This window comes from Dermacentor andersoni, chromosome 11 (assembly GCF_023375885.2).
Source record: "Dermacentor andersoni chromosome 11, qqDerAnde1_hic_scaffold, whole genome shotgun sequence".
Taxonomy (NCBI): domain Eukaryota; kingdom Metazoa; phylum Arthropoda; class Arachnida; order Ixodida; family Ixodidae; genus Dermacentor; species Dermacentor andersoni.
This window is the reverse complement of record NC_092824.1, coordinates 77644283-77657580: the sequence shown is the minus strand read 5'-3', so window position 1 is coordinate 77657580 and position 13298 is coordinate 77644283. Positions and strand designations below refer to the sequence as shown.

General features: G+C 47.6%; 1 protein-coding gene across 2 annotated transcripts in view; it reads right to left on the bottom strand.

Annotated features, from left to right (window-relative positions):
- LOC126518268 (uncharacterized) overlaps positions 1–13298 on the bottom strand; it is a 29690-nt gene that overhangs the window by 4773 nt on the left and 11619 nt on the right. Inside the window, exons 3-4 of one of the 2 annotated variants that reach the window (XM_072285620.1) lie at positions 2797–2898; positions 1501–1766 (exon numbers count right to left, since the gene is read on the bottom strand). In XM_072285620.1, coding sequence (XP_072141721.1) covers positions 1501–1766; positions 2797–2898 — 368 coding nt within the window. The remainder of the gene's footprint in view (positions 1–1500; positions 1767–2796; positions 2899–13298) is intronic. The other variant, XM_072285619.1, reaches the window with a different exon arrangement.

The following is a 13298-nucleotide window of genomic DNA, read 5'->3' as shown; positions in this document are numbered from 1 at the left end:
CGTTACGTTGTATACAAGGGTTCTGCAAAAGCTGTATTTCCATATTGATAAGCTTTCTTAGCCTCATTTATGACATATCAATTTTGTCCGCTTTAGATGTTCTGTTCGATGCAGTTCACATAATTGTGGTATTAGTTTCATTGCTGAGTTATAGTTGTAAACTTCATAGTTTCGTTTTCTGAAACTGAGATTTTTGCCAATTTGTATTAAGAAAGTAACGATCTAAATAAAAAATTCGATACCAACAGCCACTAGATCTTAAGTTTTTCTTTAAAATGCAACAAACCTCGCCAAATTTGGTGCAGTGGTTGCCGAGAAAAACGAATTCTCTTTTTACATGCATTTATGTAGGAGTACCCGAGCCAAAGCTTCCTCTTAAATATACTTGACTTTGTATACTTGTGTCTTACGCTTCAGCATTGACAAGCTTGTCGTTATGTTACCGCGGCGCGCGTATTGTCCTTAAAACACATACTTCTTTTTTTTTGTATCCCACTACTTCTCCCTGTATTCTTGCGTTTCGCGCTTCGTCATTTAAGCACTTGTCTTCGCAGTCCTGTGAGTCGCGCTTCGCCGCTTGAATCACTGCGGTACATATAGCTTAGCGGCTATGTGGTATTGCTCCGCCGAATTCGGGGGTTCGACCCCGGCTGCGGCGGCCACACATCGACGGAGACGAAATGCAAACACGCGCTCTGTCGCGTGCATAGATTCTAGGTGCGAGAACCCTGTAGGTGGTCAAAATTAATTCAGAGACCCCACCACTGTATGACGAGTCTCATTTTGCGGTTTTGGCATGTGAAGTCGCAATCTACAATTTTTTTTTTTTGAGATTGCTATTTGAGTTGCGTGTTCTTGTGTGCCTATCGCTTCATTGTTTACGTGTTTGTTCTTCCATCTTTGTATCTCTCTCTCTCGTTCTCTCTCTCTCTGATGGTAGTCTTGTATAGCACACGACTCCAGGCCCTTCAATATCAAGAGCTCTGTTAAGACAACAGTGCTTATTGCAAATGTGTATCTATGACATATTTCACTATACTATCATTATCTCACAATGTATCTTTCGTGTCCATTGTGCAGCCCATTAACCATGGGCGTAATTTTATCTCGTATAGGTTTTATGCACTTTCGAGCGACTGTTTCTAGGCCCCTTTACAGCCACCGTAACATCTACCCTTCGTAATTCATAGCTCCACTACGAACTCATGCATTAGCACCGGCCTGGCGCTCTTTGGCCACATTTGGCCCTTGCGCCATAAAACACCACATTCATCATCATATCTCTCTCTCTCAATATATATATATATATATATATATATATATATATATATATATATATATATATATATATATATATATATATATATATATATATATATATATATATATATACGCGCGCGCACACACACAGACATTCTGGTGCGCATGTAAGGGGCAGCTGGCCCGCCGACCCAACACTGAGCGGGACCGCGGAGTGGCATTGCGTATATATATACCCACTTCTTCTCGTGCGTGGCGAGGTTGGAGATCTGGGCCCTCCAGTCGGCGTCCGACGCCCACGTGCGTCGGGTCGGCGACGCAGGGTCCCGCGACGCGGCCGCCGCGGGCTGGTCGTCGTGCGCGGCGCGCCGCCCCCTCTGGTAGCCCTTCTCGCCGAAGAAGCGCGCGAACAGGCCCGGGTCCGGACGCGAGGCCAGCTCGTACGTGATGCTCTCCGTCTGGGACTCGGCTGCAGCGGCGGCGGCGGCGGCCGCGGTGGGGTCACGCTGGGTGTCGCGTGGCGAGACCGTGGCTCGCACCCCGAGTTCAATTTCTCTCCCACAACTCTAATGGGACCCAGACGCGGTCGGAAATTACCGGGCCACCGCGTGCGCGAACCCCCCCCCCCCCCTTTTTTTTTTTGATTGCTTGTGCTGCACAGCGGGGCTTCTACTCGGTGACGAGAACTCCAAGATTTAAAAGTAAGAAAGGAAGGACAGCTTCCGAGTGTCAAAATTACTGTGTAGGAGCCTCTTTGACGTGTGCGAAAGTCAGCGTGTTGGCGCGCGCAGTGGCCCGGGAAACGGTGGCTAGCAGTTCTGCTCGGTTTTGCAGTGGCTCACTCGAGATCGGAGCTAGAGAAAGACCTGTCCTAACCGAACGTTCATAGCCCGTATTCTTCATATATTTGTATTCGGTTGAAAAAATTTCACTGCTCTCCTTTGAAACAACAGCCAGTTATACGTAATGTTGCGCTGGTACGTGGAGTCCTTTGTTTGAATCCTTTCGTGTGTCATCTGCGCCTCCGAGACGTGCAATCACGCAAAATTCTACTTGCGGTAACTAATTAATTCTTCCTGCTCGCACTGGTTTTTGCCAACTCGCCTGAAGCCTGTACCGGGTCAGATGTCTAATCAGGCAAAAGAAGGAAACAGAAAAGCGGAACAACGCTTAGAAGTTTTGCCCAAGATCTCGGAGTCAACGGTCGGCATACACCGAGTTCGTGACTAGATGGCGCCACAATACCAAGCGGGGCAGCAAACACAGTGGGTGCATCTAAGCGAGTTGCGTGGGCACCTTACTAACTCAAGTTGGCGCTTGAAGATGCGCTTGATATGCCAACGTGCATATCAAGCGCATCATCATCATCAAGCACATGAAGCTGGGATTGATGAGCAGGAGCTTCTCCGCTAGAGGCGTTGCGGGTAAGAGAGACCTGAACTTGCAATTGGAGGTCGATTCGGTGACAGTTTGATAAGATAATTTATTTACTTATTACCCCGCTTTACTGGCAGGAGCGTGGACTGGCTTGCTTACCAAGTTCCCTGTAGAAGATGTCGCAGGCGTCGCCTTTCCAGATCCAGTCGCAGTGGGCACAGCTGTCGAACATGTGACGGAAGCCGCGTTCGCCGTCCGCTCCTGCGAGCACAAATTACGGGCCACGTGACGACACGCGTAATTTCTTTTTTCCTGCTGCCGGCAAGAACGAACATTGCTCCCCAACTTTTTATTTGCATTCTCTCCACCATGGTCTATCGTATAAATACTGACTGCCTCCACAATTACCGAAATATATGAGTTATTTTCAATGCACGTGGCGTGCCTTGTCGTAGAAAGGATGAAAAAAAAAAAAAAAAAAGCTAGAGTGGGCTTTTCCCCAGAGACCCTCTTCATGCGGAGAAGCCACCTTTGACGAGCGCGGTCTAGTTGGCGAATTACTGCATCTATAGCGCCCAAAACAAGGCAAGGACAGAGTGAAAACCGATGAAGTCACTCGTTCCTTGTCTTGTGTTGTGCACTAGGTGCAGTAATGGAACACCAACATGCCCAAATTCACGTTATTTCTAGATAGCGAAGTTGCAAATTGTGTAAATTGGCAGTCGATCGCGATTTCCCGCAGCGAAAGTGGGAAAACCACAAAGGATGCAGCACATGAACATAAACACCACTTATTACATTTTTGTTCCATTTTTCTTCGTGGGAACGCATGTATACTTATAAATACATGAGAGGCCTTCGCACTGTTCGCACGTTTGAACTATATGCCATGTTAATTGACAGATGCGTCATGTCACTTTTTTTTAAAAGCTTCCGATGTACACAGACGCTTCGCTTGTGCTAATTTTTCACAACTTTTTAGCTGTTGTGTCAGTCATGCTCTTCAGTCACGTTCAGCGAGCTGCGCACTCATGCAGGGAGGCCTTTTGAGACACACACGCACACACACACCCCGACCAAAAAAAATTCCTAGACAGTCTGTAGATTGTCCATAAACTTACGATATACAACTTCGCTTATTTATAAGGATTTGTGCTTTTCGCTCTGTGATGTCTGCATATCTCTATAGACAAAAGCCGTTGACAACGCTGTTTCCTTTTGCCTGCCGTGGCTCCGCAGACATCAAAGACTGTTGTTTGCTGAACACGACGGCCGATTCTCGTTCTGCGACGAGCCCGTCGCGTGTAGCCGTTCCGCTGCTTCGAAAGAGCTCGTGAGTTCGATTCAGGCTGCAACGGCCGCATCCTGTTGGAAGTGACATGCAAAAAAAAACACTCTCGTACGGCTCGTTACGTGCATGTTAAAGAACCTCTTGTGGTCAAAATTAAGCCGCAACGTTACGCTTTCGACGAAGCATGTTTAACTGACACAGCCTGATATCCACCTAGACCGTCGGCTTAGAGCGACAGAGTTGTGAGCTCGCGCGAACGATAACCGGCGTTGCCCACTGCAAAGTTGAAGTTGAAGTCACGCAGGGGGCGAAGTAAGACGAGCGCGATAGATGTCGCTGCTACGCACGCGCAAGTAAAGTCCGCGCAAGGAGCATCGCGTACACGTGCTTACTAACCACGTGACTGTAAATGGGATTTACCCTACACCGCTTGGCTTATCAGGATTTTGTCTTGAGAAGCTTTAGCTCGGGCCGAACTCCGACGCGGCCTATTGAAATACATACGTAAAACGCAGAAACGCTTTTCTGAGATAACTTTTGGACCGATTTTAATGAAATTTGTTGCATTTGAGAGAGAAGGTTAAACTCTAGTGACTGTTGGGAGCGGAATTTAGATTTGGGGCCTGAACCTTCTAAAAAATTTTTCAAAAATTCGATAGTTTGAAAAAGATGGAAGCACCAAGTTTACAAATTAGTAGCTCCGCATCAAGAACAGATATGGTGGTTCCGTAAACGGCATCCATTAGATCTTTCGAAGCGGACAAATTCAACATGTCAATTTGTATCTTGTCTGAATTGGTTACATTGTTTACAAGGGTTCTGCAGAAGCTGTACTTCCATATCACTGAAATTTTTGAGATTCATGAGTAACGTATGAATTTTGTCCGCTTTAGATGTGCTATTCGATGCGATTCACATCATTGTGATATTATCCTTCATTGTTCAGTTAGAGTTGTAAGCTTGATAGTTTCGTTTCCTGAAAATTTGCGATTTTTGTCAGTTCTTAATAATGACTGACGACTAAATAAAAAATTCGAAACGAGCAGTCACTAGATTTTGAGTTTTTCTTTTATATGCAACAAACCTCGTAAAATTTGGTGCAGCGGTTGCCGAGAACAACGAATTCGCCTTTTACGTATATTTACGTAGGAGCATCCGAGCTAAAGCTTCCTCTTAAAGCGCTGCTTCGAAGTACGCTCTCCGCCCGTCCACTCCAGTCACGTGTGCGCGCAATAAGCCACGCCTTCCCGCGGGACGACCGCGATCATTGCGTGACGTAAAGGGAGAGTGACGTTAGCGGCTGTCTCCTCTCCCACGAAAAGGACGCTTCAAGAGAGTTCCGCTGTTGGGCCATTTGGTACGAGTGGATGCGGATTGGAGTCGCGTGACCCTAGGGATGAAATAATACTGCATCCTGTGGGTAGCTATGTATAGGGTGCGTTTTATTAAACTGTAAAATTCTTTTTCAAAAAATCGCCGCTGGCAGATGGCACAATTCTGATCCATCTCTTGTGAAAAACACCTTTACGTCCCGTACCCTAATCCTACATGGTCAAATGGATTTATGTGGGAACATGCATGTTTTTCGTACACGATTCTATACAATAGTATAGGATTATGGATGCAGGGTATATGGGACATACAGGATGTTTACCTTTTTTAACAATTACATACTCATTACTCTTTAGAAAAATGCCGTTTTATGCGTTGAAACACGAATGTTACTGGAACGTACGCCAATGAATACGTTGGCGTACGTTCATCGCACACTCTGAAAATCAATGAAATATCTCGAAACAAGGTGTCATCCTCAGAATTTGTTCAATACGAATGCGCCTTGCAGAATTGCAGCATACACTCCTCATTCTTCAAGGCCTTCTGCCAGGCGCAAGTGGCTTATATTGAACTCATTTAAGTTTTGAAAGTAAACTGCGTCAGAAAATTCGTAAAGTACGACGTACACGTGGGCTGCAGGCGTGACAGCTTCGGATTGTAATTCGAACAAGCCAGAAAACATGATTCTGTTACGAGAAACCTTAAAAGGGACGCTAAAGAGCAACATGATTTAGTAAAGCAATGAAGGGGGCTAGTTGGGAGACGGTCATGATTGTATTGCGCTTGGTGTAACACTAAACGCAATACAATCATGAGCAACATGATTCCTTCTGTATTAAAAAATTACCTTTACGCAACTGCCAAAAAATTTACAAAAGAAGAAAAATAAAATGAACGCCACTCTCACTGCGAAAAGACCCTTGGAAAGCCAGAAAAAGCGTCAGGACTAAAGACAGGTGGCGACACCTCCTTGAAGCTTCTGCACCAGCCCGCTGTGACGTCATGGATTTTGACAGCGTCTTCCAGGGCCTAGTTGACTCTATAGCGGTAAAGATCGACTAAATTCCGTTTTAAAGGAACCAAAGATTGAACAGGGCAAGTTTCGGGAACCTTTACAAAGCCTTCGCCACCCAAATAAAAAAAAAGAAATACTTTGGAATCTGTGACGTCACGCGGACGTCACGGCGTTGTGGTTTAGGCGTGAAATTAAAAAAAAAAACCTGAAACTTTGACCTTCATTTTTTCTTCATAATCAACCTAAAATTTCTAAAATAGCGACATTAGAGCTTTCAATGAATGTTCTATCAGTATGAGCTGACTTAGTGTTTCGCTTTAGTGTCCCTTTGAAGACAAAGCTCGAATGGTAGGAACATGTGTATGTTAAGAAAGATCTATGTGGGATAACTTTGGGGCAGCCTTGGTAGGGTATCCGAAGCAGGTCGATGAGCGATAGCCTTGAGACGTTCGTGGTATGATATCCAAAACCGAGCGTCCGGCTGATGTCTTACATGTCTACATGTCTCCAAAATGGTGCATGGACATTGGGACATGATTCTAATGTCCTATATGTGCGAAGTGTTTTCGCTGGGAAGCTCAGCAGCACGTTCCACGAACAAGAATTGAAGTGGGAACAGAAATTCTGGCCACGTGTCAGCGACGCTCTTTCTGAACACTGGTTTTCCATCTGCGACCTCTTCACTTTTAAAACCGTACTTATCTAGTTCATAATGTGTAGCGCAAAATTTTCCCTCGAGCTGCTGCAAACCGGTAAAAGAAGATGTCGGGAATGCCTGCACCTGCGACGTTCACGTGTTCCAACTACCTTCTTTCGTGCGCACAAAAGTTCTGCTGCACGCTTTCCCCGTTTCACGCCCACGCGTACTCGTGACTTGTTCATTGACGCCACGCGCGAGGCTCTCGAACGAGGCACGATGAAAGTATAGTGCGGGCGTGCGTCTTAAGTCTGATCGGCACAATCCGTGGGCACTTCGGCGAATCGGCTGCTTTCGTCACGTTTCTTTTCCATTTTGGACGCACAGCAATGTGCCGCCTGTTTATCGCTATAACTGCCTCCGATTCCGGCATATACAGGCGCAGCTGTGCACTGGTGACGTTCGAGTCTGCGGACGTACATCTGCGTGTGCAGCTGGCGGTGCGCGGAACAATAACGCGAAAGAAACGCAAAAAGCCAACGAGAAGTCAATGAAGGAGAACAGAAAAAAAAGAAAAAAAAACTGCGTCTGCTGTTTCTACCACTGCTCGGGCAGTGTCTCCACGTGGAGGTTAGGTATACACGTTTGAGACGATCAGTTTAGTTTGCAGTCCGGAAGCAGGCTTGACCGCTATTTTCGCGGCAGAATTACTACGTAAAGATGGGCATACCCTTATGCAAACGTAGATGTACTGCACCAATGTATCAAAAGAGCAGTGCGCAAATATACTGTCAATTCGCCTTCGCTGAACTTCGGTTTCTCGGACACGTCATCAGTGCTGAAAGCGTTCAGCCAGATCCCGAAAAGACAGCAGCTGTTGTGAGGTTCCCGACACTCAGACAAAAAGTCAGTGCGACGTTTTTGGGGTTTATGCGCATACTACAAAAGATTTGTGGAAACCTTTTTAAACATTGCTGAGCCCCTTGCAATACTAACAAGAGAAGATCAACCTTTCATGTGGGAAAACGAACAACAAGACGCCTTTGACGAGTTAAGGAAACGCCTGCAAGCTTCTCCAATCCTTGCCCATTTTGATGAGACAGCCGACACTGAAGTTGATACCGATGCGAGTAACGTCGGCCTCGGTGCCATACTAGTACAGTGAAAGAACGGCCAGGAGAAAGTAATAGCTTATGCCAGCCGTAAGCTCTCGAAAGCAGAGGCAAACTACTCAGCAACCGAGAAAGAGTGTCTTGCAGTCATTTGGGCAATATGTAAATTTCGGCCCTACCTCTATGGTAGACCATTCAGAGCAGTCAGTGATCACCATTCGCTTTGCTGGCTGGCGAATCTCAAGGATCCATCCGGACGACTAGCAAGATGGAGCCTTAGGCTTCAAGAGTATGATATTAGTGTCGTATACCGATCCGGGAGGAAACACAGCGATGCCGACTGCTTGTCACGCGCACCAGTCGAGACTACTGTGTCAGAAGAGGATTTCCCGTTCCTTGGCATTGTTGGCGCGTCACAAATCGCTCAACAACAACGAGATGACCCAGACTTGCTTCCACTTATACAGCGCCTGGAGGGACTCGACGTTCAACTCCCGCGTGTTTTCTCTCGAGAACTATCCTCGTTCTGTATGCGAGGAAATGTCCTCTACAAGAGAAACTTCTAGAGCAGCGAGACAAAGTTTTTACTTGTCGTACCCACAGCTATGCGAGAAGAAATTTTGCATGCATGTCACGATGAACCGACATCTGGACAGATGGGCGTGAGCCGTACGTTCGCCAGGATTCGTCTGAAATACTACTGGCCAAAGTTATTAGCCTCAATGCAGCACTACGTCAAGACTTGTCGCGAGTGTCAAAGGCGCAAGACTCCATCCGTAAAACCGGTAGGCCTCCTCCAGCCAGTAGAGCCACCAAAAGCCCCATTCCAACAAGTCGGTATGGACCTCCTTGGACCCTTCCCAACATAATCTTTAGGTAAAAAGTGGATAGTTGTGGCCACGGACTATCTGACCTGTTACGCAGAAACTGATTCCCTGTACAGTGCAACGGCTGTCAAAGTTGCAAAATTCTTTGTCAACAATATCGTGCTCAGGCATGGCGCTCGCACAGTTATTACCGATCGTAGAACAGCCTTTACTGCGGACCTAATGAAACGTTTGTTGCTAATGACACATACTGATCATAGGAGAACTACGGCGTACCAGTCTCAGACAAACGGTTTAACTGAACGCCTCAACAGAACACTGACTGACATGCTTTCGATGTATGTCGACGTTGAACGTAGGCTGACTGACTGACTGAATAAACTTTATTGAAACCAGCAAGAGATGGTGGCTGGGCCTAGGCCTCCCACGTGGGGACGTCGAGGTGTTGCCTCTTCGCCGCCTCGCAGGCCTGCTGGGTCGCCCAGAGTTGGTCGTCAAGGTTGGGGCTACGCAGGGCAGCGTGCCATCTCGACGAGAGGGTCGTGGGGTTAGTGTCGGGGTATTGGTGTGTACAGTCCCAAAGCATGTGTGGAAGTGTGGCTGGCTGTGTCTTGCAAATATGGCACGTGGGATTGGGGTAAATGTCCGGGTAGATCTTGTTATAAAGTTGTAACGAGGGGTAAGTATTGGTTTGTAGCAGGCGGAAAGTTGTAGCCTGCGCTCGGGATAGTTTGTGGCTGTGGGACGAAATTTTGCTGTACATCACCTTCGCATATAATACGGCCGCTCAAGAAACAACACGAATCGCTCCCTTTGAACTTGTATTCAGCCGAGCAGTAACCACAACTTTGGATGCTATGTTACTGTTAGATGAAGAAAACAACTAATCTGACCTCGATGATTTCTTGCAAAGAGCCGAGGAGGCACGACAGATGGCAAGGTACCGAATACGCCGCCAACAACACATCGACTCCAGCCGGTACAACCAGCGCCGTAGTGAAGCTCATTATGGTATGGACCCCAGTGCGACGCCGTGGACTGCAGTGTCTGAAAAGCTTCTGTGCCGATACTTCGGCCCTTACGAAATACTTCGTCGTATAAGCGACGTCACTTACGCAGTGAAACCCGCTGGACACGAGAGCCCAAGACGGCGCAACTCTACGGAAGTTGTACATGTTGTCCGCATGAAAGCCTACCAGAAAAGGTAATGAAAAAAAAAAAACAAAAAAACATGAGAGCCCACAGCAACCCGTACTTCCTCTCACGCATCGGGCCGATGTGGTAAGGAGGGGGATAATGCCGCGACAAACTTGGTCACATTCAAGTGGCGCGCCCTTCGTATTGGACACTGCACGCCGTACCGTGCTATTGTTCAGCGACAGGCAGCGATCTTCGTGGCACGGGTAGCCGGTTGGACCCGGCTCGCATGCGCCACACACACGAGGAGTCGCGCGAGAAGAAAGAGGAAGACGCTTCGAGCCCAGTTTGAGAACGCGACTGCCGCGGATTTCTTCACGACCGCAGTGACTTTTACTTGTGGGCACAAGTTCGCCCTTAATAAATATTGTTGTTTTATTAACATCGTTACAATACGTAATAGAGGCGGGCTAGCTGAAAACACGTCGGAAAATTTATGTTGCAACTTTTTTTGTTATTATTGTCGGACAAACGATAAGATACTTCGGCATACGGTTCCCTTCTCTTACTGCTTTACGAAAAAAGAATTGCTAAATATGTACTCTGATTTCTAAAGACCAGTTATCGGCCCCAAATGGCATCAAGTTTATTTTCAGTGCATGCGTTTTATATCGTTATGCTCCATCAATATTCCAGTGAACTGTAAACGGACGCTGAGAAAGCCGTTTATTCGCTAATATTTAAACACAGTGACCACTAACTTTAAGTGCCTAGAGGGAACTAGGTGCCCTGCGTCTAAATCAGCACGATGAGCAACCAGTGCTGCAACTTGAGGTGCAAATGGCGCCACCATATTGCTAGATGCCGTCGTCTGTTTGCTTTGCCGGTCGCCGTCTGCTACAGCTTGCGCTGCGCGGTGGTGTTTTCAGTGTCGTGGCATCAATATCGTAGGTCAATATCGTGGACCCGCTCTGCAATTGAGACGTAGTAAATGTATATGGCTATATAGTACACTACATTACAGTAACGCGCAGCGCAGAAAAGCAGTCTGCAATTCGTAAGGTAGGCGACCGGGCTACTTGGTGTTCACTTCGTGACCGTCATGTGGACTGCCATTCTTTAGGTGCACTATACGTGCCTCCAGTTTCTGACCTGACTGGTGTTAGAGTTGTAGGACGATCCCAGCGCTGACATCCAGTTGTTAGGATTGGGGGGCTCAATCCCACCGTTCGTTACTCGTTGTCAAGATTGGATTGGCCCATGCCGTCGTCCAACTTATCCGCGCTGAGGACGTTGTTGAGGGGAAGGACTGCTTTTCATCGAGAACGAGGAATTTGGGTTTATTTACAGTATCTACATAAGGACGTTGCAGTTCATCAGTCTAGCATGACTACGAGAGAAAGTCCACTGAGCAGCCGCACTACAGCGGTTTATAAACACTCGGTCCTCCCTCGATCCCAAGGTGAGGGAAACGTTCGACCAGTCATCGTAAACGAGTCGCCTCTCTGCACAGGGATTACACACACACTGTTTTTGCACGAGGTTCCCGGTCCCCAACCGACGTCAGACGGCCTTCGCAGAAATCGGAGCTGACGTCAGGAATGGCGCCTTTTATTCCCCAAGCTGACCCCGCAGCGCGGCCGCCAGTTGCCCATTGTCTTGCGTTTTGAACGGCGCGTGGCAAGTGGCCTCCGCAGACGTTCCCTCGGCAACTCCCCCGCTCATAGCAGATCGGGTCGGTCGTGGCGGGTTCAGGCACAAAGCCTGCTTCGTCGAACTCATCTTGGCTCCAGCCACGGAGAGTCGAGGGCGCGCGTATTGTTCTCCAAACACAGTCGACTTATCCCCGAATGCAGAGATCTAACTTGGATCGGGCTTGGACTTGACTTGACGAAGTCGGCCCGAAGCAAAAGGCGGACTTCGAAACGCCCAAGTCGGCTTTCGCGTTTCATAGACGCTCAAGCTGACTTGCTTCGTCAAGTCAAGACTGTGCTTCAATACAAAAGCAGGTTGCTCGTCTGTGTTCGAGGTTAACAATAAATTTATTAGCGTAAGGCACGTTGTACAGCAAAAAAGTGTGTATCTTTCCAAATTTCCACCACGGCATAAGTGCTGAAGTATAGTTTGCGTAAACTTATTCTATCTGGCTACGTCCGCCGCTGCGATGGGTAGTGTTGCTTGCGGAAAGCGCGCGTTCCCGGCGGATTTAAGTGGTCTTCAAGTTTCGGTGTTTTGGCGCGCTTTTTGAGTTGCAGGTTTCACCATCTTTTCAAGTCGCCGCTACACTTTTAGGCGACAGTGTATTTGAGTGCAAATCAATTTTATCGTCACATATATTTTGGTTTTAGTTTATCTTTAACTCAGAGGTCTTGTTGCATGTTTGTTGCCGTAGAGAAGCGAACGAAATGGTTGGTTCGTGTGGTGGTCTTTAAACGGCTTTTGTTCTCGATTGCCGCAAGGCGTTCATGCGCCGTCTGGGCCGGCAACCGGATACAAGAGGCCGAGACGAGGCATACGGTCGGTTTCTGAGGGAGCTCGCTCCCTTTTCGCCTATAGGCATTCCAGAAGGAAGGCGACGGCCCGTGTTCTGCTCGGGCTACGTGGCCCTTTGAAGAAAAAGCCAACCTATTCGAACGCACTAGGCCGGAGTCACAAACAAGAAAAAAACTGCAACATGTGCTGCGAACGAAGAGTACCGAGCGCCGTTGAGTCCCCTGCCCGGACCCATATGGGTGACAACACCCGATAAAAAACAAAATAAATAAATAAAATGACACGTGCAAACGATTTGTCTGCTTCGCATGGAGGGTTTGTCGAGAACAACGAGAGGGAGAGTGCGGCAACGTCGTAGACATCGCAAATTGGCAGTGCGTGTCGTCTGCTAGGAAAGTGTCGTCTGTTAGGAAAACAAGTTGTGGGGCTCGCGCGACGGCCGCGCGCCGCATTTGGTACGAAATTGCTGTTCTGTCAACAGGCTTTGACGCTGAAATGTCGCACTCACGTACGGTCTCCTCCCAAGAGAATGCACCGCAACGTAAGACGGCAGCCCGTTTTAAAGAAGACGAAAAGAGCCTGCTGACGACACTCCTGAACGGCTACAAGCATATTGTGGAATGCAAGAAAACTGGCGTCGCGTCGTTGACCAAGAAGAATCAGACATGGAAAGAAATAGCAAAACATTTGAATGCCAACCATAGGATTACGCGGCGCGATCACCTGCAACTGAAAAAATGCTGGACCAACCTGAAGCAAAAGCGGAAAGAGGAAGCTGCGGAAGAAAAGGGAAAGCGCCACAAAACTGGTAAGC